Source organism: Cnephaeus nilssonii (assembly GCF_951640355.1).
Source record: "Cnephaeus nilssonii genome assembly, chromosome: 11".
NCBI lineage: Eukaryota > Metazoa > Chordata > Mammalia > Chiroptera > Vespertilionidae > Cnephaeus > Cnephaeus nilssonii.
The window spans coordinates 70430725-70450744 of NC_137082.1; the positions used below are offsets into that span (position 1 = coordinate 70430725).

The window sequence follows — 20020 nt, forward strand, 5'->3', positions numbered from 1 at the left end:
AGAGGAGGGGTGGGTAAGTAGAGGGCAGACCCTGTGTGTGTGGGAAGGTTTATAGACCACACATTAAAGAGGTTAATGAACATCTTGATGCATAAGTGAGGTGGCTAGATGTCACCTGACTACCCAAGATCCCGTGGAGAAGACACTCCTCCCCCCTCCATCGGGCTTCACTGGCTGGCAATTATGGTGACCATCCCCAATACAGAGGGGTGGACAATGAGCGAGGCTGGCCAATGAGAGCACAGTCTTCCCTACCACTTCCCTGGCCAAACTGATTGTCTCAGGAAATGGAATGTGACTCTAATCAGCCAGTATTTTCACTAAAGTTTGGCAAGGGTGTTGCAAATGGCCTCTCTCTCCTCCCCGCCTCTCTCTTAGTGACAGTGCTAAGCTGTGAGAACTATATATGGAGCTTTCATTGTCCAATTTCTCTGACTACTCACCGAGAGAAGCACAACTAAGACATGGAGAGCGGTGGGTGGGGGAGAGAATGAATGGCAATTGAGTCCCTGGATCCAGCTTTGCCTGAATGTGCTCATGAGCTGTTCAGCTAAATGCATCACTGGATTCCTGTTTTCACTACTTGTTGGAGTCGGATGACCTCAAGGAGTCTTGTATGTCCGTGTTCCAGGCTCAGTGCTCATCCTAAGCCCCTATAGGTGCCAGAGACACAGACTCGGTCAAGATGCAGACCTGGCCTCAGAAGGCTCAGCGTTGTCCTCGGAGGCCCTAACTCCCCTTGTTGCTGACACTGATCAGCCATTCACAAACATGACAGTGTCCAAGTTAAAGACTCAAATTCCTGTGCCTCAACCTCTAGAGCAGGGCTGGGAGTGTCCGGCCCGTGGGCCTTATCATTTGGTCTGACCCTGCCAAGGCATTAAGGGTGAGTTAATTAAATGTTGGATCAAATATAGCAGGCTAATTTTTAAGTTGATAATTTTGTGTGGCCAGAGAATGATGTGATAAATATCCAATTTGCCCTTGGTAGAAAGAAGGTTGCCTACCCCTGCTCTAGAAATTCTGATCCAGTTCCATGTGATACCAACCAACACCCTGAGTGGTTCTGGAGTGGGCGTGTCCCATGGACCGATGTGGAGAGTACCATCCGCTTGCCCACCACACCCTCTCCATGGGTCCTATTTGAATGTTCAGACTCTCACTTCTGTGAACATTTGCCTAGCTGTTCCAGCTCCCAGAATGCCCTTCTTTCCTTCTCTACCTGGTGAGGGCTCCATGTGGGGGGAGTTCAAGGTGAATTCAGGAGGAATGGGCTTAGAAAGGCAGGCAAGGCCCAGCCAGTGAAGTTTATTCTGAGGGCCATGGGGCATGCGTGAAGGGTTTCCAGCTGGCGAGTGACAAGGCTGTGGAGTGATGGTCTCGTTGACTGCTGTGTAGGGTGTGGTTGGGGAGAGGAGGCGGAGAGGAGCTGAGGTTTGAGCTGAGCTCACTGCAGGGAGATGTGAGAGCGACAGGTTCACTCCACCTGCGGTTGGTGAGTCCCTGCCTACCTGGGGCCCTCCTGAATCCGGGGATGGAGTCAGGGACAAGGAGAGGGGCTGAGAGTCCTAGGGGAGCTCAGTGCTCTGACAAGACCCGTGTCCACCTCCAAGACACCAGGCTGCTGTGAGAACAGAGGCTTTTTTCCTGCTTCATTAGAGAACCACTTTCCTGGAGGCAAGAAGTCCAGGCTGGGGCCATACCTTAGTCATGTTTGACGGCCATTAGTCAAACCCTGACACTGCCACCACCCTGCTCCTGTGTGCTGGTGGGACCTCTCGGCGTGGCTCCTGTGGATGGGGTCACATTGTTTTGGCATCCCCACTGCTCAGCAAGAGGTTGGGCACAGGTTAGATATGCAAACATCCATGGAGGGTGCCTGGCACACATCACTTAATTTTTTGGGGTGTGTGTGTGTGTGTGTGTGTGTGTGTTTAATTAAGAGAAACAGCTGTCTGGCAGAGCCCACTTAGGCAAAGTGAGCTGCCGGTCCGGCATTCCATGCAGGACCTCTCCGGCACTGAGGTCTACTTGCCAATAGTCTGGACCATGTGCTGGTGCTCTGGCCCAAGGACGAAGCAGCTGGCTCTCCACGCTGTGCTGTCATCCAGATGTCTGTGGCAGTTGGCCTGGAGTCAAGGCTGGGTGGTGCGGCCAATCTAAGACGTGGAATAGAAAAGAAAGTATCTTTTGAGTGGGCCAAGCCTTGTAGGTGTTTTCACCTCCATTAACTCACTTAATTCCCACTCAGCTCAGCGAGGTAGAAATAATCACCCCGATCTCACAGGTGGGGAAACAGATTTGGAGAGGGAGAGTAACTAGTTCATGGTCACCTCGGTGGTAAATGGAGGCCTGGGGGATGTGGGCAGGTGCAAGGCCTCACCCAAAATGTAGCATGTTCTAGAGAAGGGACGAGGTGTTGGGGGCCTGAGAATCCTCTAAGAGGAGGAGCAGGAAGGGTGTAACGGACAGAGGATGCGTACCAAGAGCCTGCTGACATCCAAACCAAAGTCACCAGAGTCAGAAGTGTCTCCGGGCTTTCTTCGTGTCCCCAGAGAGAGGAGCCAGCTTTGAAGCAGTGGGTCACTGCAAGGGACATCTCCCTAACCATGGGGGCCTCGCCCTGCAAATACTCCCCCCGTCAAGTCCTGCTGGTGGATGCAGCCCTATCACTGGATACAGCATGTTATTACAGAACAAAATGGTTGGCTCACGAGGTTACACTTGAAAAATACTTATCGTTTCTAAGTTGCATTTGGGTTATTTATAATTGCGTGTCTTGACAGACAGCATTAATGTTCCCGCCATAAAAACATTATTCAAGCCAGAACTACTGGCTCTGAAAAGTCCGTGGTGTGTGCAGAAGCCACTCTGCTAATAGAAAGGTTAACTTGTATTTTTGAATTATTGATGGTGGCTTGTTACTAATTTTTTTTTCCTCAGAAAGGAGGAAATAATTAATGAAGAGATCATTGCCAATGTGTCTGACATCTATTAATGGTTTCATCTTGCAACCAGATTAAAAGAGACAGCTGGTCCATGAATTTATGTGTGGAGACAGCTCTGAATGTGCTGACAACTCTGCGGGAGGGCGGGGCGGGCGGGGGGGGGGGGAGGGGGCCTGGGCCAGGGCACAGGCGCGGGCGGCTGAGAGGTCCTCTCTGCTGGCCATGGGCCGGGCCTCATCCCAGGGCTCCGGGAGGCTTTGCTGCAGAGGGGCCGGGCAGCGAATGGGCTGTAACTCTTCTGACATCTTTCCAAACTCCTCTGTTCTCACGGGAGCCTAGTAGCACCTTCCCCGTGCCAGTCACTGGGTGGCATTTCGTGCATGGGTGTTCAGATGAGTGGTGGTGAGCCTGCATCAGGAGGTCCAGGGAAGCTGGTTAAAACACAGGTTCCTGGGCCCCACCGCCAGCATTTCTGATTCAGGAAGTCAGGGGTGGGCCTGGAAATGTGCATTTCGAACAGGTTCCCAGGTGATGCTGCTGCTGCTGGTCCAAGGCTCACACTCCAATGATTATCAGACCGTGCGGTGAGACTGCCTGGAGACAGGGGGCCGGCAAACTTCTGTAAAGGGCAAGACAGGGGTAACCTCAAGACAGCCAACCATTTTGTTCTGTCGGCATTGCCGGACTCTGCCACAGTTACTCAGCGCTGCTCTGTAGCACAGACAGCAGCCACAGGCAACGTGTAAATAAACACGCAGGATGTGTTCCAATAAAGCTTTATTTATAAACCCAGGAGGTGGGCCAAACCGGGAGTAGTCTGCTGACCTCTGTTCTAGAGCAGCATGGTCACCTGGAACTTTCTAGAAAAAGCAGCCACGGGCAGTCTTGAGCAGCGCTAACAGAATTTTCTGTGATGATGGAAATGTTCTATATCTGTGCTCTCCAATATGGCAGCCACTGGCCACACGTGGCCCCTGAGCACTTGAAGTGTGGTTAGTATGACTGAAAGTGGAATTTCTAAATTTTAAATTGAAATGGCTAGTGGCGCCCGCTTCACATTAAGAAGAGAAAAGGCTCTCTCTAATGGAGTGGCCATTCCTTGGCCACCTCCTTACACAGGGTCTTTGCCCTCTTTGAGCCTCAGTTTCCTCATTCGTAAGATGGGAATAAAACAGTAGCTATGTCACCTGCTTTTCCCATTGGGGAAGTGAGGCACCTTGGCCCAGGGTGTCTCCCCAGTTCCCCCGCCCCATGCTTGGCTCCCCACCGGAGGGCTGACTATCCCTGGGGACAGGGGAGGGGCTGGGGGACAGATGGAGGCCATCTCTGCCTCTCCCGGCCCTTTCCCTCCTCCTCTCCGTCCAGTCTCCTCCCCACACTGTCAGCTCCAAGGGGCAACGACCGCGGCTACTGCGAAAGCTGCAAGCCCACAGCCCGCGGTCCCTGGCACGCTGCAGACAGCTAGCTCACTTGTTGACAGGATGCCCCGAGGTTCAGGCTTCCCCTCAGACTGCTGGGAGGAAGAGATCTGCAGCTAAAATGTCTGACGGCTCCTGTCTCCGCCCCCACCAGAGCTGAAAGGGAGGCCTCTGTGCAGATAAGAAAACTGAGGCCCAGAGAGGTCTGGCCAAAGGTTCCCAAGGGTTAAGGGCCGAGTCACCCCAAGGATAAGAGGCTGCCTTCTTGAGCAGAATTAAAGGGGCAGAATGCCACTGCACCCTCTCCAGCTCCTGGCTCCAGCACTGAGGCCGAGCCCAGCCCTGAGCTCCCAGGCTGATGGGGGCAGAGGGGCAAGCAGCCGCTCTTTTCTAATGAGCACTGGGCTCCTGTGAAGGAGGGTGGGAGACGCTGCTGTCACTCTCCTCTCCCCGAGAAGCCAGTTCAGAGGGGGCCTGGTTTGAGGCATCTGTGGCCTGAGCCAGCCCTCTCCCTCCCGTCACCCAGCAGCCCTGTGAAGTGAGAACTCGGGCCTGTGGAACTGACCAAGGGGAGAAACCACATCCCTACCGTGTGGAAAGCATCGCCGCGGCGGCCAGCCCAGGGGCCTTGGCAACAGGTCTTGGGCAGGAAGTGCGTCTTGGCCCAAGATTCACAGGAAACCTTGAGGACCGGCGCGAGTTTACCAGGGAAATGATACTGGGAAGGGTGGTCCAGACAGAGGGAACAGCAGGTGCCAAAGCTCAGCGGTGTGCCTGGTGCCAGAGCCCTGCTGTGAGCAGGTGAGAGCAGGTGCTCCTGAAAGAACAGAGGGGGCCGTTTCTGGGTGTGCAGGGCGGCTGGGACGGCACAGAGGGCCAGGGCGCACCTGGGCGGGTACAGCCTGGGCCGAGGTCGGGCCCTGGGCTTGCTCCCCCAGCTCGGCTGCCTTTGAAATGGAGCCTTTCTCAGGGCCACATGAACCCCATTCAGACCTGGGAGCTTTTCGGGCAGCGATGTAACACAGTGGGAGGCTCAGGAGGATGCAGGAGGGCGTGTGCTCTGAAGACACTGAGAACTGCTGTTTATACATCTCAGAAAGCTCAAGAGGGAGTGAATAGGAGCCCAAGGGAGCGGGGACAAGTTAGAAGTGTGACACCACGCTCGTTACTGGCTTAGAAACTTCCTGCTGTCCTAGGTCTGGCTGTGCCCTGCGATCAGCCATGCCTAGAGTCATAGGTCATGGGCTGGGGTCAGCCATGCCTAGAGTCATAGGTCATGGGCTGGGGTCAGGCCTCTCTGCAGGCCCTGGGTGAGGGTAGGGAATAGCCAGCAGTTTAGCTCTGAGCCTAAGGCAAACCGCAGCTCGAGAGCTACATGTAGCTCTTTGGCCCCTTGAGTGTGGCTCGGCGTTAAAACCACTTCTTCAAAATAGACTCACCCAGGCTGAAAACCCACTTCTGCACATGGGCCACGAAGTTTCAATCGCACTGTATGTGCGCGCCCGCACCTGGTATTTTGTGGAAGAGCCACACTCAAGGGGCCAAAGAGCCGCAAGTGGCTCGCGAAACGCGGTTTGCCGACCACTGGCCTAAGGGATCTCCCCTTCCAAATGTCCTGAGGGCCATTTATCTCTGCCTCCCCAGAGACTTAGCACAGAGTAAGGCGCCCGGTTAAGCGCTCCGTTAAGTATTTGTAGAATTATTAAGAATCCCTGAGGCAGCCTGTGAAAGGTCCCGCTCAAAGTTCCCATCATCCCCATCCGTGCAATCCCACTTCCCCCAGACAGGGGGTCTGGGAACCAGGACGTGGAGAAACCTGCCTGGCAGTGTGTGTGTGTGTGTGTGTGTGTGTGTGTGTGAGTGTGTGTGTGTGAGTGTGTGTGTGTGTGTGTGTGAGTGTGTGTGTGTGAGTGTGTGTGTGTGTGTGTGTGTGTGTGGGGGGGTACACACTGGCTATTCCACTGGACTAGTCCAAGCCCTTCACCTTTTGAAGGTGGGGGCAGTGGTGGGAGCCGGAGGGTGGAAGCAAGTGCCTGGGATTACACGTGAGGGTGGGGGAGTTAATGGGTCTTGTTCAAGGGGACTGACCCACTCCACCTGGTGGAAACTGGGGGGGGGGAGAGGCCGTTGTTCTCTGCTGTAGCAACTCAATCCAGAGCCGAGGCTCCCCACTATGGAAATCCTGGCCATGCCTGATCATATTTCGCCCCCAAAGTCTGTCCAGTCCAATTCTTGGAATTCCAACAAGGATGAGGGTTGCGAGGGAGGGGAGGGGAGGGGAGGGCGGGGGGATTGCTGTCCTGACACAGGAGGAGGAAGCTTTGGCCAGGTTTGTGGAGTTAGTCTCTTGAGCATTGCCCAGGTGTCCCTGGTTTTTACAGCCCAGCCCCCCATCCCCACCCCCCACCCCAGGCCAGGATCCACGAGAGCCCGGCTCCCAGGAGAGCAGAGAGTCTGAGCCAAGGGACAGTTTTGACTCTGATCTATGGTTTTCAGCCCCAAGCAGGCCTTTGTTCAGACCAGGAAGAAAAAGGAAAAAGCTACACGGTTCAGTTTCTGGAGAAAGGGAAGGGGGTAAGGCAGCAAGAGAAAGGGGTGCCGCTTTGCCCCTCCAACGTGGGGGTGGGGACAAGGGAGAGATGTAGGTGAATAAGAGGGATACCTGGGCGGCTGATGGGAGGTGTGTGTGTGGGGTGGGGGTGGGGGGGCTGGTGATAGCAGCGTGGTCAGTCATGAGCCCAGAAGAGTGTGTGTGTGTGTGTGTGTGTGTGTGTGTGTGTGGTGGGGAGGTGCTGATGCTTTGATGAAATTCTCATCTCAGGGCGTGCCTGAGACCCTCGCCAGCAGATGCCTGCCCCAGTTTAGGGCAGATGTCCGTTCCTCCTCCCCGCCCCCCCCACCCCATTCACCTGGCTTCCTCCCCCCTCCCCCCATCGCACCTACCCTCCCCCCCCCCCCACTCACCTGTTCTCCCATTCCGAGTTCAAAAGGCTGTTGTTCCCTTTTTCACTCCTCCCCCCACCGCCCCCGGTACCTGCGCCCCAGCCGGCAGAGGATGCTTGGCTGCGTGGCGCAGCGCTGGGCAAAGAGGCGAGGAACCTGCGGGGCGTGTGCGTGCGGGTGTGTGTGCGGGTGGAGGGGATGTGTGCAGGCGCGTGACTGTGCGAGAGGCCCCGAGCCGGCCAACCCCACCGAGGGTGAGCGTGTGCCTGGCGCGGGTGTGCGCGCGAGGGTGTGTGCGCGGCCCAGGCGGAGCGCCAGGGCGGGCGACGTCGGCGGCGGCGGCGGCGGCGTTAGGACTCGGGGGACACCGCCCCCCGGCCCGCCCCCCCCCTCGTCCCGCCCCCGCCCAGCCTCCTTCCTCAGTTCGCGCCGCGCCTCGGCTCGGAGCGCAGCGGCGCCGACTCCGGGAACCCAGCAGAGCCCGCCCGGCGCCCAGGGCGCGCACAGCCCGTGGCCGCGCCGGCGATGCGGGGCCACCCCGCGCCCGCCCCAGTCCCGGCCCCGGCCCCCGCGGACAGGGGCTGAGCCGCCCGCCGCCGCCCGGATGGCGAGCCTCGCCGCGCTCGCCCTCAGCCTGCTCCTGCGGCTGCAGCTGCCGCCGCTGCCCGGCGCCCGGGCACAGAGCGCCGCAGGTGAGTGCGCTTTCCGCTCCCCGCGCCTCCCGGGACCCGCCGCGGGACCCTCGGCGGAGAAAGTTGTGCGGGTGCGGGGGGCTCGGGGCTCGGTGGCCCGAGCCCGAGTCCCTGCCTCCAGACGCCGGCAGTCGCCGCCAGGCGCGCCGGGGCCAGCGAGCCCGGCCCCTCGCGTCCCGCCACCGCCCGCGTTTGGCCAAGTTCTCCGCTTTACTTTCCGGCCGCCCCCCGCACGGGCTGGAGTAACTTTCCGCGGTTGTTGCGAATATTTCCACTTGCTGCCTCCCACTTGTCGGAATCTGTCAGTTGCGTGTTTGGGGCGGCGGGATGAGAGGCAGCGGGGACGCCCGGCGTGGAGCGGTCTCGCCCCGCAGCTTCTCGGGCAGCGCGCGCTTTCCGTGCGGTGGACTGGTCGCCAGCAGGCGGGGCTGCCGGGGCTGCGGCTTCTTTCCTCCCGGGAGGTACCGGAAGCGCCAGACTACCTCCGTACACGCTGCGCCCTTAAGCTGGTCCTTAAACAAGCGCCGGTTGCACCTGTGGGTGTTTGTGCTCATCACAGAGCGAGCAAACCTCCTTCTTCCCTCCTCCACCCCCCCCCCCGTTTTTTTCCAGAGCAAATGGGCGCCCTGTTAACGGCCTTTCAAGTAGAGTGGCTTTGACCTGTGAGCATGTCTGCGCCTGAAAAGTTTGGGGGACTCCTATTTGGGGTTGACCGTGGGGAGGAAGGTGAGCAGGGGCAATTCTCAGTGTGGGGGTGCCCTGGTGTATTCCCGATGGTAAGTTGGCATGCACAGGAGACCCCCGCGATTCAGGGGCTTACACATACCACCAAACTGTACCACAGGCGGTTCCCAGTCCTGAACCCCCAAACGAGCAGTGGCGGGAAGGAGAGAGGGGGAGAAGTGGCGAAGGTAAGCTTCCAAGTTCAAAACCACCTTGAAGTTTCTGAGCACCCGTTGGCTTTGGTGTGGCCACACTGAATGGGGGTCGCTGGGGTCACAGGGACAGGCTGGGATGAGCGAGGGGGACTCAGGAAAGGCGCTTTTCGGATTGCTGACGACCGGCGGTGCCCATTCTGTTATCACGCCGAGAGAAAGAAAGAGGAAAGAAAAAGACAGCAGGCAGGCAGGCAGGCAAGGAGCTTTGGGGGAATGTCCCCTCTTTAAACAGGCTGCTTCCGAAGTTAAGAACCGCTGGAGTGACCTTCTCTTGGCAATGCACCGGGGTCTCCTTTGCGCCAAAGCCAAACGGGAGCTGAATAAGGGACTTCTGTGAAGGGCCAGCCTGTTTCCGTGGCGGAGAAGTTAGGCGACCCGGACGCCTCCTTTGAGGTGTGTGAGGAGGAGAGGGCGGATTAGCCAGGGAGAGAGAAGAGGGACAACCGCGACACTGTTCTAAAGATGGTGCTCAAGCCTTGCTTTCCTGGTTTTTGGGTCTGGACGAGGTGTGCTAAGGAGGGAAGGGAGGAGGCTGCTTGTGGCAGGCCGGTGGACCCGGGCATGATTTGTGACTTAGATTTTCCTGTCCTCCAAGTCCTGGCCCACATTAATAGTATGCACTCACGTTCTCGCAGCAAAAACAGCATTAAAAGGATTCCACCATGGGTCTCACGGAATCCGTTCTTGGGTTAGCCTGCCGTAAAGCCTTGGCGGCTCGGGGACCAGTTCAGTGCAGAAAGCACGCCGGTTCAGGATGCGACCGCCAGGTGGCGCTCGCCCACAACTGTTAAAATGCAAATCTAGTGGCTTTCATCTCTGGAATAGAACTTCTTTTCAATTTTTAAATGAGTAATGTGTTTATTCAGCAGCCTTTTGTTAAAACATTAGAGAAGTGTGAGGAGCAAGCACCTTTTCTTTGTTTGCTCTTTGGAACACGGGAAAGAAAAGCAATCCTGGAGTACAGTTTGGGAAGAAATCGACTGTTAAGTCACCATATGTCTCTTGTGGTTCTACCTGAGCCGGGTGGCTTCTGCAAATCTCCTATAGCATGTACTGAGCAAGCGACTGCGTTTGTTCCAAGGGCTCCTTAAATGAGTGGGAGTAGATCGTTTTGGAGACTGGGTGTATTCTAAGCCTCATTTGTAAAAATGGGCATTTTCAGTATAGTCTGTTCATTCTGGTTTAACGCTAACTAGACTACTTAAATTAGGTGACTTTCCCAGGTTCCCTCATGAACATCCACATTTGTAGATGCAGGAATGCTGCAAATGTTGACTTTTAAAAATGGACTTAGATGCTACCTTTTTTCTAAATACAGAAATTGTTGGAATCCCCAAATCTTGCATACATATAACAATAGCTTGATTTCCTTTAAAGCCTCTTATTTAAAACTTTTGTCAAGTTTGGGTAAATAATACATTTCAAATTCAATGGCATGCTCTCTATATTCTTTTAATATGAAAATTCCCACTCTGGAAAGCAACTTCAAGTCTGTAAGCTTCCGTTGAGCAAGCAGTTGGGGTGATACGTTTTGCTGTACCACGTTGGTCCCTGTGTCCAGAAGTCCGTGGTGTAAGCCTGTCATTCTCCCTTACTCTGAGACGTGTCTCACGAGTCAGGATGATTTTTGTAAGGAATGCTAGTAAAAAAAAGCATTTAAAGTCAGCCTGTTAAGAGTGTGGCAAAACATGATCTAGGATAGGTTAAGAGGGAAACAGTTAAACAAATGGATAAGGGGGTAATTGGTCCATTTACTACCGGGGATCAGCCTTCATACATTGAGAACAAAAATGGATCCTAGAGGGGGCTGACTTGCGTTTGCAGTTGTTAGCAGTGTAGTCATTTAACTCGATAATCATTGCCAGAGACCTCTGGGGAACTGTTAGCAGTACAGTCAGATTTTACTTTCGGTCCTGGATTGCTCGATTTGTTTCCCAATAAAAGAACAATTAACGTGCAAACCTGGCTTGGATCCTGTTTCAGCAACAATTGCAAACACATTCCTAGTGACAGCAGACCATCTTCTTGGGTTACAACGCACTATCTTTCTTCCTCCTCCACTTAATTTCTTCTTGCTTTCCCCCGGCACAGCTCCTGCAGGTTCTGTCCGAGCTGCCAGCCGAGAGGCGTCCGCTGTCGTATGTAGCCATCACCTTTCAGAGCCATGATCACAGGGCATTACAGCATTGTTCTTTTAAGCATGGGATACTCCCATGACTCTCCGACTGTGTTGCTGTGGAAACGAGCAATGCCATGTAGGCGGTGGGCCCTTGATAAATATTTATTGATGATGAGGATGAAGAGATGGTGGCGTCTCTTGGCAACCATGGTGAGGGATACGGGAGTTTAAGTCGAGAGGCAGCCTGACAGAGAGAAATGAGGATGAGCTTTGGAGTCTAAAGTCCTAAGTTTGAATCCTGCCACTGCTTCTCTCTCTCTAGCTTTGCCAGCTCGGGCACTTCATTCCTCTTCTCAGATCCCCAGCTTCTCATTTGTAAGAGAGGATAGTTATAGCTGCCTCACTGGACTCTGTGAAGACTAAAGATGGTGCATGCAGCGTGAATAGGGGACTAGTGCACAGCGGGACTTGATTCTTACCGGAGCCTTGTCCAGGGTGGCCTTGGCATTGGTGTGTGTATGTACACAGGCCAAGGGAGCGTTGGTGGGCAGTGCTAGGAATTGGCAGTGAGATGGCTGGTTTTGGTGATTTCTACTTTTTCTTCTTGTTGGAGGTTGATTCCCTGCCACCAGAAGGAGATTTAAAATGAAAATTTCCAACAGGTGACACTAATACATGTGGCCATTCAAGGGTTTAGATAGGGACTGTTTTTAAGTACGTTTATGTTCCTAAATGAGAACCGATTAAAAAATACACATGGCTGCACATTGTAATGGGAAAGTGTTTGGGTTTATCCCCTCTCCCTTCCTACCACCCTTCCTCATCCAACCTTCCTCCCCCCAGGGCCCTGTCCCTCATCCATGTCCATCTCTTATCCAGAAATCAAGTGCATGGCACTCCAGGGCAGCGGGGGGCAGGTGCGTTGTGCCCTCGATAACAAGCAAAGAATAAGCTAACATATAGAGGGCTGTGGCATTCCAAAAAATAAAAAAGGGAAAAAGCTATGAGGTTATTGAAAATAAACCATGTCCGACAAGTGTAATAGCCTTTACAAGCACATTACAGACTTGGGGCTAGGAGGCAACACCATGTAGATATTAGAAAGCAGTTGGAGTGTCTCCAAAATCTGATAAAATGGAGTCGAATTGGTTTGGAGAGGAAGAGAGCCACGGGCTTGTTTTAATGGATTAATAACATTCAGGTGCAGCCAGAGGGACAGCGGTGATCACTAGTGTTGTGTCCAGGTGTTGGCCATTGTGACCACGGGATTCAGAATTTGGTGTGGGCTTGCTGGACACTTTTATTTGCCTGGAAAACGGAGAAACGAACAGGTCAACACCGTTTACTTATTATCTATTAGCAAGAGTTCCAAAGAAGCTATAGAGGGACCCAGTGAGGATTCTGGGCATAGATTCCCAAGGGACCTATCAGAAGTCAACTGGGAAAAATGAGAATTAATGTGTCATAAAGGCGGAGTGGTGAAAGGGTAAGGAGCCATTGAGAGATGGTGATCATTCGGTGTGTTTATCTCAAATGCCAGCGTTATTTCACTTGGCCCATCCAAGGTAATTACACAGGCAGGGCTGCTCGGAAGCCCGCGGGCCCACCACCAGGCTGGTGGGTAACTAACACTCTGACGTGATCCGCAGTGTTACTGACGCATTTTCATTTCACACTGGAGTCAGTCTGCTGCCTGACACACACACATCCACTGGTGCATGCGTGGAATAGATATACAGTCCTTTCAATTTCTTGAACATTCAGCTTAAAATTTTTATTGTTTGCTGGAGGGAATAAAAAATGGTGATACCACTTTGGTAAGCAGTTTGGCAGTTTCTTTGAAAAGTTAAACATACATGCTCCATAGGATCCCGCAGTTCCACTTCTAGGAATCTACCCAACAGAACTGGAAACATAGACACACAAAGACACACGTGTGAATGTTCATGGCAGCATTAGTCATGGTAGCCCCAATCTGGAAGCCACCTCAGTGACCAGCTGGTGAATCCATCCAATGGAATAGGGCTAGGAATAAAAAGGAATGAACTATCTATACTAATAAAAGGGTAATATGCTAATTAGAGCAGACGTCTTCTGGACGACCTTCTGGAAGTCCTTTTAGACAAAGCTGCAGCGGCTGCAAAGGGCCGAGGCTCACGCGGCTGTGAAGGGCCCAGGCTCAGGCAGATGGAGGCCAGACTGCGGGAGGCCAGACAGAGGGAGGCCAGATTGTGGCTTAGGCCAGGAGCTGAGGCAGAGGCTGTTAGGGGTGATCAGGTCGGCAGAAGAGCAAGTTAGGGGTGATCAGGCCAGCAGGGGGGCAAGGTAGGGGCGATCAAGCTGGCAGGGGGTCAAGTTAGAGTCGATCAGGCCAGCAGGGGGGCAAGTTAGGGGCGATCAGACCAGCAAGGGGGCAAGGTAGGGGCGATAAGGCCGGCAGGGGTCAAGTTAGGGGTGATCAGGCTGGCAGGGGGGCAAGGTAGGGGCAATCAGGCCAGCAGGCAGAGGGGTTAGGAGTGGTCAGGCAGGCAGGCAGAGGTGGTTAGGGGCGATCAGGCCAGGAGGCAGAGGGGTTAGGGGTGATCAGGCAGGCAGGCAGGCAGGCAGGCGAGCAGTTAGGAGCCAGTGGTCTAGATTGCGAGAGGCATATCTGACTGCTGGTTTAAACAGGCAGTAGGACATCCCCCGAGGGGTCCCAGATAGGAGAGGGTGCAGGCTGGGCTGAGCGCCCCCCCCCCATTGCATGAATTTCATGCACTGGGCCTCTAGTCAATATATATAGTGCATGCCACAACATGGATGAACTTCAAAAAGCATTAGGCTAAGCAAAAGAAGCCAGATGCAAAAGGCGACATATTATATGAAGTATTCAGAAAAGGCAAATCTACACTGAGTGGCCAGATTATTATGATCTCTGAACGCATAATAATCTGGCCACTCATATATATTATGAATTCGTCCATGGGTGGGGTCCGGCCAGCCTGGCTAGGGGGAGGGGACATGGGTGGTTGGCCGGCCTGCCTGTTGGTTGAACTCCTGGTTGAGGGGACAATTTGCATATTAGCCTTTTATTATATAGGATATACACTGAGTGGCTAGATTATTATGCTTTCAGAGATCATAATAATCTGGCCACTCAGTATATAGAGACAGAAAGCAGGTCAGTGGTTGCCTGGGCTGGGCCCAGGAGCAGGGATTTATGGGGAAAATTTTTTGAAGTGATGGAGAGATTTGAAAACTGGGAGGTGGTTATGGTTGTATAACTATATAAATCCCAGCTCCCAGCTTGGGACGTGTCCTTGATAAGTTACTTCTCTGTTCCGAACCCATATTTCTGCAGCTGTGAAAGTGGGCACAGCCAAGCTTTGGTGCTGTAAGAGCTGGAGAGAATGCCTGTCAGTTGTACAGCTAAGCTCCTGGCACGGAACAGGCACTCAGTAAATAGCATTACTATTACTTCGCCTTCGCCAGTTTCCAAAATAATGTGTTGCATTAGTTATTTGAAAGGCATTAGTTTTTGGTTCTCTCTCAGCTCTTTAGACTGTGAATGAAATCAGGGAACTAACATTTCTTTTCCCTTAGCGGTTTGGCAAAAACGAAGAAGTTTAAAACCACCAGGTTTTGGAAAGCATATGAGCAATTAGGTGGCTTTGTCCTTTGTAGAGTCGTGGATACTGGAACCGCTCTTTTGAGAGCTAACTCGGCCGTGTCTGTTAACACTGAAGACGCGAGCACCTTGTGCCTGGGGTTTTGGGAAGGGTATGGGTTGGTGGGGGGCGAGACTAGACCATTCACCCATTTTCTCTCTCATTAAGCCAAGGATGTGATGTTTAACAGAAGAGTAGAACTGCCCCGCATGGGAGCCGAGGCAACAGGTGCCAGCCCCTTAGTTTACTAATGGGTGAACAGCTCCCAGCGGGCCAGCCTCCCCGGACCCTGGAACACCTGTTTTCTTCATATCACCCCCACTTTGCCTTACTGTTGTACCAAAACCAATCGCAAGATCACAAACCCATGACTCCTGTTGGTGGCTTTATATTCATCCATACATATTCGTCCTGCATCGACTCTTTGGAACCAAGCATGAATGAATGGGTTCACGCCAGCAAGGAGACATTTTTAAAGAGCGCTCAATGATTGATCCTCATGAATGAGTGGCTTGGGAAGGTTTGGACTTGCTTTAATTGATTATACGTATGGCTTACTGTTGCTGTGCGAATGATCACAGGTTGGGCAAGCCAGATTCATTTTCACCATTTCCAGACATTTGTGAGAGCGCCCGTATTTTTCTGTGACAGCAAGGATATTTAGGCTCACCTCTAGGTTTTCTCTCCCACACATACAGCCAGTCATTGTTTAAAAGAGGGCCTTGGTCCCTTTTAGCGGTGACATCGGAAACTGAGGTGCACATTGTGGTGCTTTATTTGAAATGTGGAGTAAAACAGGACACAACAGGGACTGCTGGTGATGTCAGGGATAGAACCAGAAAGCGATCATAAAGAGCATGTGTTTATGACCACTTATCTCTGTGATTTTTAAAAAATTGATGTGAGCACAGAACTTATACTAATTACAAATATTTTTGACATTGTCACACTAGGTGCTTTAATTAGAGGCTAGCTTAGAAGTTGATGTCACCATTTCTTTTTTTTTTTTTTTCGTAAATATCTTGGAATTGACCCCTAAGTGCATGGCCCAGATGAGTCTCATCTCTCAGTGTTTCTCGGGCGCCAACTTTCTGAAAAGAAGAGAAACAAATCCTCGTCTGCCTCTAAGGGAGGGTGATAACTGTGTTAGTTATCGATCGTGTGTAACAAGTTATCCCCCTTTGGGTCAGGAACCTGGGTGTGGCTCTAGCTGGGTCTCTGGCTCTGGATCAATCACAGGATGCAATCAGGTGTCACCTGGGGCTGCAGTCAACTCAGCTGGAATGGGGAAGGCTCTGCTTCCAGGCTGGCTCCCACGGCTGTTGGGAGGATTCGGGTGTTGGCTTGAGGGCTCAGTTTCTCATGAGCTGTTGGCTAGCAGCTGCCCTGGGTTCCTGCCAGACGGGCCCCTCCCTCAGGACGTGGTCGCTGGCTTCATAAGAGGAGCAGTTGAGAGGGCAGGAGAGAGTGAGCAAGGCAGAAGTCAGGCTTCTATAACTTAAATTGGGAAATGACACCCCATCACGTTGGCCATATTCTGTTTGCCCGAAGGAAGTCATAGGTCCAGCGCACACTCATGGGGAGGGAGTCACTCAAGGGCTCGAATCCTGGGAAGTGGGGATCACTGGGAGACATTTCAGGAGCTGCCTCCCACAGGGACCTCAAATAATAGACAAGGATAGGAAATATTGTATCTTGGACAAAAATAACTTTTAAAGTGTGTCCAAATCATTTAATTCTTTTTATTATTTTGGGCACGAGTGTCAACTCATTGACAAAGTTTTACTCTTCTTTCTTTCTTTCTTTCTTTCTTCTTTTTTTTCTTTAAAATATATTTTATTGATTTTTTTACAGAGAGGAAGGGAGAGAGATAGAGAGTTAGAAACATCGATCAGCTACCTCCTGCACAGATGGCGGTGCCTGCAACCAAGGTACATGCCCTTGACCGGAATCGAACCTGGGACCTTTCAGTCCGCAGGCTGACGCTCTATCCACTGAGCCAAACCGGTTTCAGCAAGGTTTTACTCTTTAAAGGAGAGATTTATTGTCTCAGAATTCACTTAGCCCCAATCTTAAAAAAGTTAATTAGGAATGTCAGAAAGTAAAAATTAGTTAATGTAAAGATCCATCAAAAAACTTTTTAAACTATACCCTAAAAGCTGAAGTACTATGACATTTTTATAAGACCGTAGATCTTTCACACTAGTCCCCAGGTTCCACAAGAACCAATTTATAGAAAACACCAAATAGTTTTGAGCTATACTATCATTTAGCTGAAATTTATTGTTTTTATTATACGTAGACTTCCCAATTCTAAAAATTAGTACTTATTTTAGGCCTTTTTGACACATTTCCAAAAGGTTTCTAATTGTCACGTAAAACTAACATTGAGGATTCAATAAGTTACTGCGATTAAAAGTTTTCATGTAAATATACAAATTGTTATGTGGATCAAAATATGCCCTGCCTAGACTTGTAGTTTCAGTTGCTGTGACAACAGTACAGTCATTACAGAAGAAATGCAGTCACAGTATTTTTTCAGGTTGAGGCCCATGAGATCTTCCAGTGAAGGATGGTTTTGTCAAAATCCAAATGGGCAGACCAGGCATTAGAATTCCTGGTGGGAACCTGCTCCAGGAATTTACCTGTTTTCACAGGTTACCTATTTGTTTGGGGTGGTGGGGTGGTGGTGGTGATGTTTCCCAAGGTCCCTTTGTGCTCGTCTGGGCATTATCAATATTTAGGCAGGAGGGTCACCAATTTATGATGGTCCCAACCCCAGGCCCTTTTGGAGTCATTTCCACAAGGTGACCCTGGGGAAGGAGGAGTCAACACACCTTGAGGTTGGCCCTTCATCTGTCCAGGGGAAGTGTCTGTCTGGCCTTCAATTTCAGGGGCGTGGCTTTTTGAGCACTTTCTCACGTATGGACTGTCATCTCAGGCCTCCTCCTTGGCGAGGGGGAGGTAGGGGCATAATTTCCTAGGTGTCTAGGTCAGGGCTGCGGCAGGCGGGTATGTGGAACCTGCACAGCCTCACATGCAGGATGGGGTCAAGGACCTCATTCCCGCTGAACTGGGCTCCTGATGTTTACATCGTTATTTTTCCCCTTTTCCTCAGTAAATCTTTCCTCTGCCGAATATTGTCCACTTATTATTCCTTCACCTTTTGCATTATTTGTCATCTTTTGTTAGAGGACATGTGTGTTGGGGTGGGGGAGTGGTTTTCAGCTCAGAAACTTCAGAAACCAAGACTTCAAGCCAAGGTTCTAACCTGCCTCAGACCAGAGGTGGGTGGGGGTGGGGTGGGAGGCATGATCAGTATTTTCAGAAGCTGGGCGTTGCCAGCCTTTTCTCTGCATCTCAGCAGGCTCCAGCTCAGGATGGTGATCTTCCTCCAAACAGAAGTGTCTGCAACAAAGCAAAGGGCAGCTTTCAAACACTTGGGTTGATTGTCTCGAGGCCATTTAAATTAGGTTTATGGAGGAACTGTGGAAACGTATAATTTTCATCTGTTACGATGCTCAGTTTAAACATGCAAACACTTTAGTTGAACCCAAGTACATACCACCCTTGCTTCACTCAGACGTTTCAAAAACATTTTTGGGGGGTATACAATCAATGAAAAATTTCCATCTCAATTAACTCCTTTGAATTTTTGTGTGCAGAGGATGTGCGTTCCAGGTAGAAGATAATTTCTGGGACTTGGCCTTCTGAACACCATTTTGGTGGAGGAGTGCAATTAACCTGAACAAATCTCAGAGTCCCAAGGTCACCGTTGCCTGTAAAAGGTGTATGCATATTTTAAAACAGAACGTCTTAGATTAATTTGGGACCACTCTCCTTATTGGTCACTTTTTTTTTTAAAAGTGAAGGTTAATCAAGTCAGAGCTTCCTTACTTTTATTGTCTTTGCTTCTTCCTACATATAAGACTCTAGCACACATTTCATTTCACTTGTGTGAAAAAGCGTATCGTTGTTGCTTTTACCTGAGAATGGGCTTAGCAAGCACAGGAGCATTTCTCAGTCCCAGTCTCGTTTCCTCTCACCTCCAAACCTTAGCAGCTATCATCTGTCCCTGGGACCTTGCTGACCACCTGTTCCGCCTGGAGCTCTGGGATTCCTTGGTGCTTCCCCCACCCCAGGTTACCTTTTCAAATGTCTACTCCGAGGCATCCCTTTGCAATCTGTAGATTCTGGCTCAAACCTCAGACATTTATTTCTTTTGGGGTCTGAATTCCCTTAGTCCAAGCCACCCTTATGGCTCATATAGAAGATTCCGGGAGTTATGCCGTGGGCTCAGCCATCTTTTATTACATGTTAGGTCCAAATAGTTGGAAGGAGAAGAACGGGGGATGAATTTTATTTGACTCTGCTCCTCCCACAGAAATTCTCATAGTTCAGGCACAATTTTACCCATTGTTCCCCACATCAGCTTTCTGATTCCTGACTAAAATCTGGCCATGATGGGGCGTTCTTTATGCCTGTCCCACTTATGACACCAAATGGCATAGTTTCACAGGGGTTGCTGATGATGGGGCATAGACCTTGTATGAAAATTTTCCCATCAAATTTCCATGAATTTCTGATTTACTTGCCTAACGATGCAGGATGCCAGGGGAGTGAGGTGACTGTGCAGAGGAGCAGCAGATGTGGTATGTCTTGGCCTGACCCTTTTGGCTTCGTGGTTCCCTATGGGGTGTGTGGTTTCTAGTGAATCTTCAGCACTGGCAGAATCCTGCTGATACACAGAGGCAGGACTCTTGCTATGCTGCTGCCCTTTTCAGCATTTTGGAAGAGCTTATGCTACAAATTTGAGCATCTATTAAGGAATATTTACAAATATTAGGATCTTCTGGTTCATGGACTGAACTCATCATCTGCTAGATGATCTTCTGTAGGAAGAAAAAAGAGTCAATTTTATGAATATAACAATCAATTATCCTATATAATAAAGAGGCAGTATGCAAATTGACCATCACCCCAATGCACAAGATGGCCGCCCCCATGTGGTCAAGGATGGTCACCCCCATGTGGACACAAGATGGCTGCCACAAGATGGCCGGCAGGGGAGGGCAGTTGGGGGGAACCAGACCTGCAGAGGAGGGCAGTTAGGGGCAACCAGGCCAGCAGGGGAGAGCAGTTAGGGGTGACCAGGCTGGCAGGGGAGGGCAGTTGGGGGGGACCAGGCCTGCAGAGGAGGGCAGTTAGGGGCGACCAGGCCAGGAGGGGAGAGCAGTTAGGGGCAATTGGGCTGGCAGGGGAGCAGTTAGGCGTTGATCAGGCTGGCAGGGGAGTGGTTATGGGGTGATCAGGCT

General features: G+C 51.6%; 1 protein-coding gene across 6 annotated transcripts in view; it reads left to right on the forward strand.

Annotated features, from left to right (window-relative positions):
* The first annotated feature begins 7853 nt into the window (after positions 1-7853).
* PTPRT (protein tyrosine phosphatase receptor type T) overlaps positions 7854-20020 on the forward strand; it is a 932116-nt gene continuing 919949 nt past the window's right edge. For all 6 annotated transcript variants that reach the window (XM_079783687.1, XM_079783689.1, XM_079783688.1 and 3 more), the window contains exon 1: positions 7854-8001. In XM_079783687.1, coding sequence (XP_079639813.1) covers positions 7914-8001 — 88 coding nt within the window. In that variant the 5' untranslated portion in view covers positions 7854-7913. The remainder of the gene's footprint in view (positions 8002-20020) is intronic.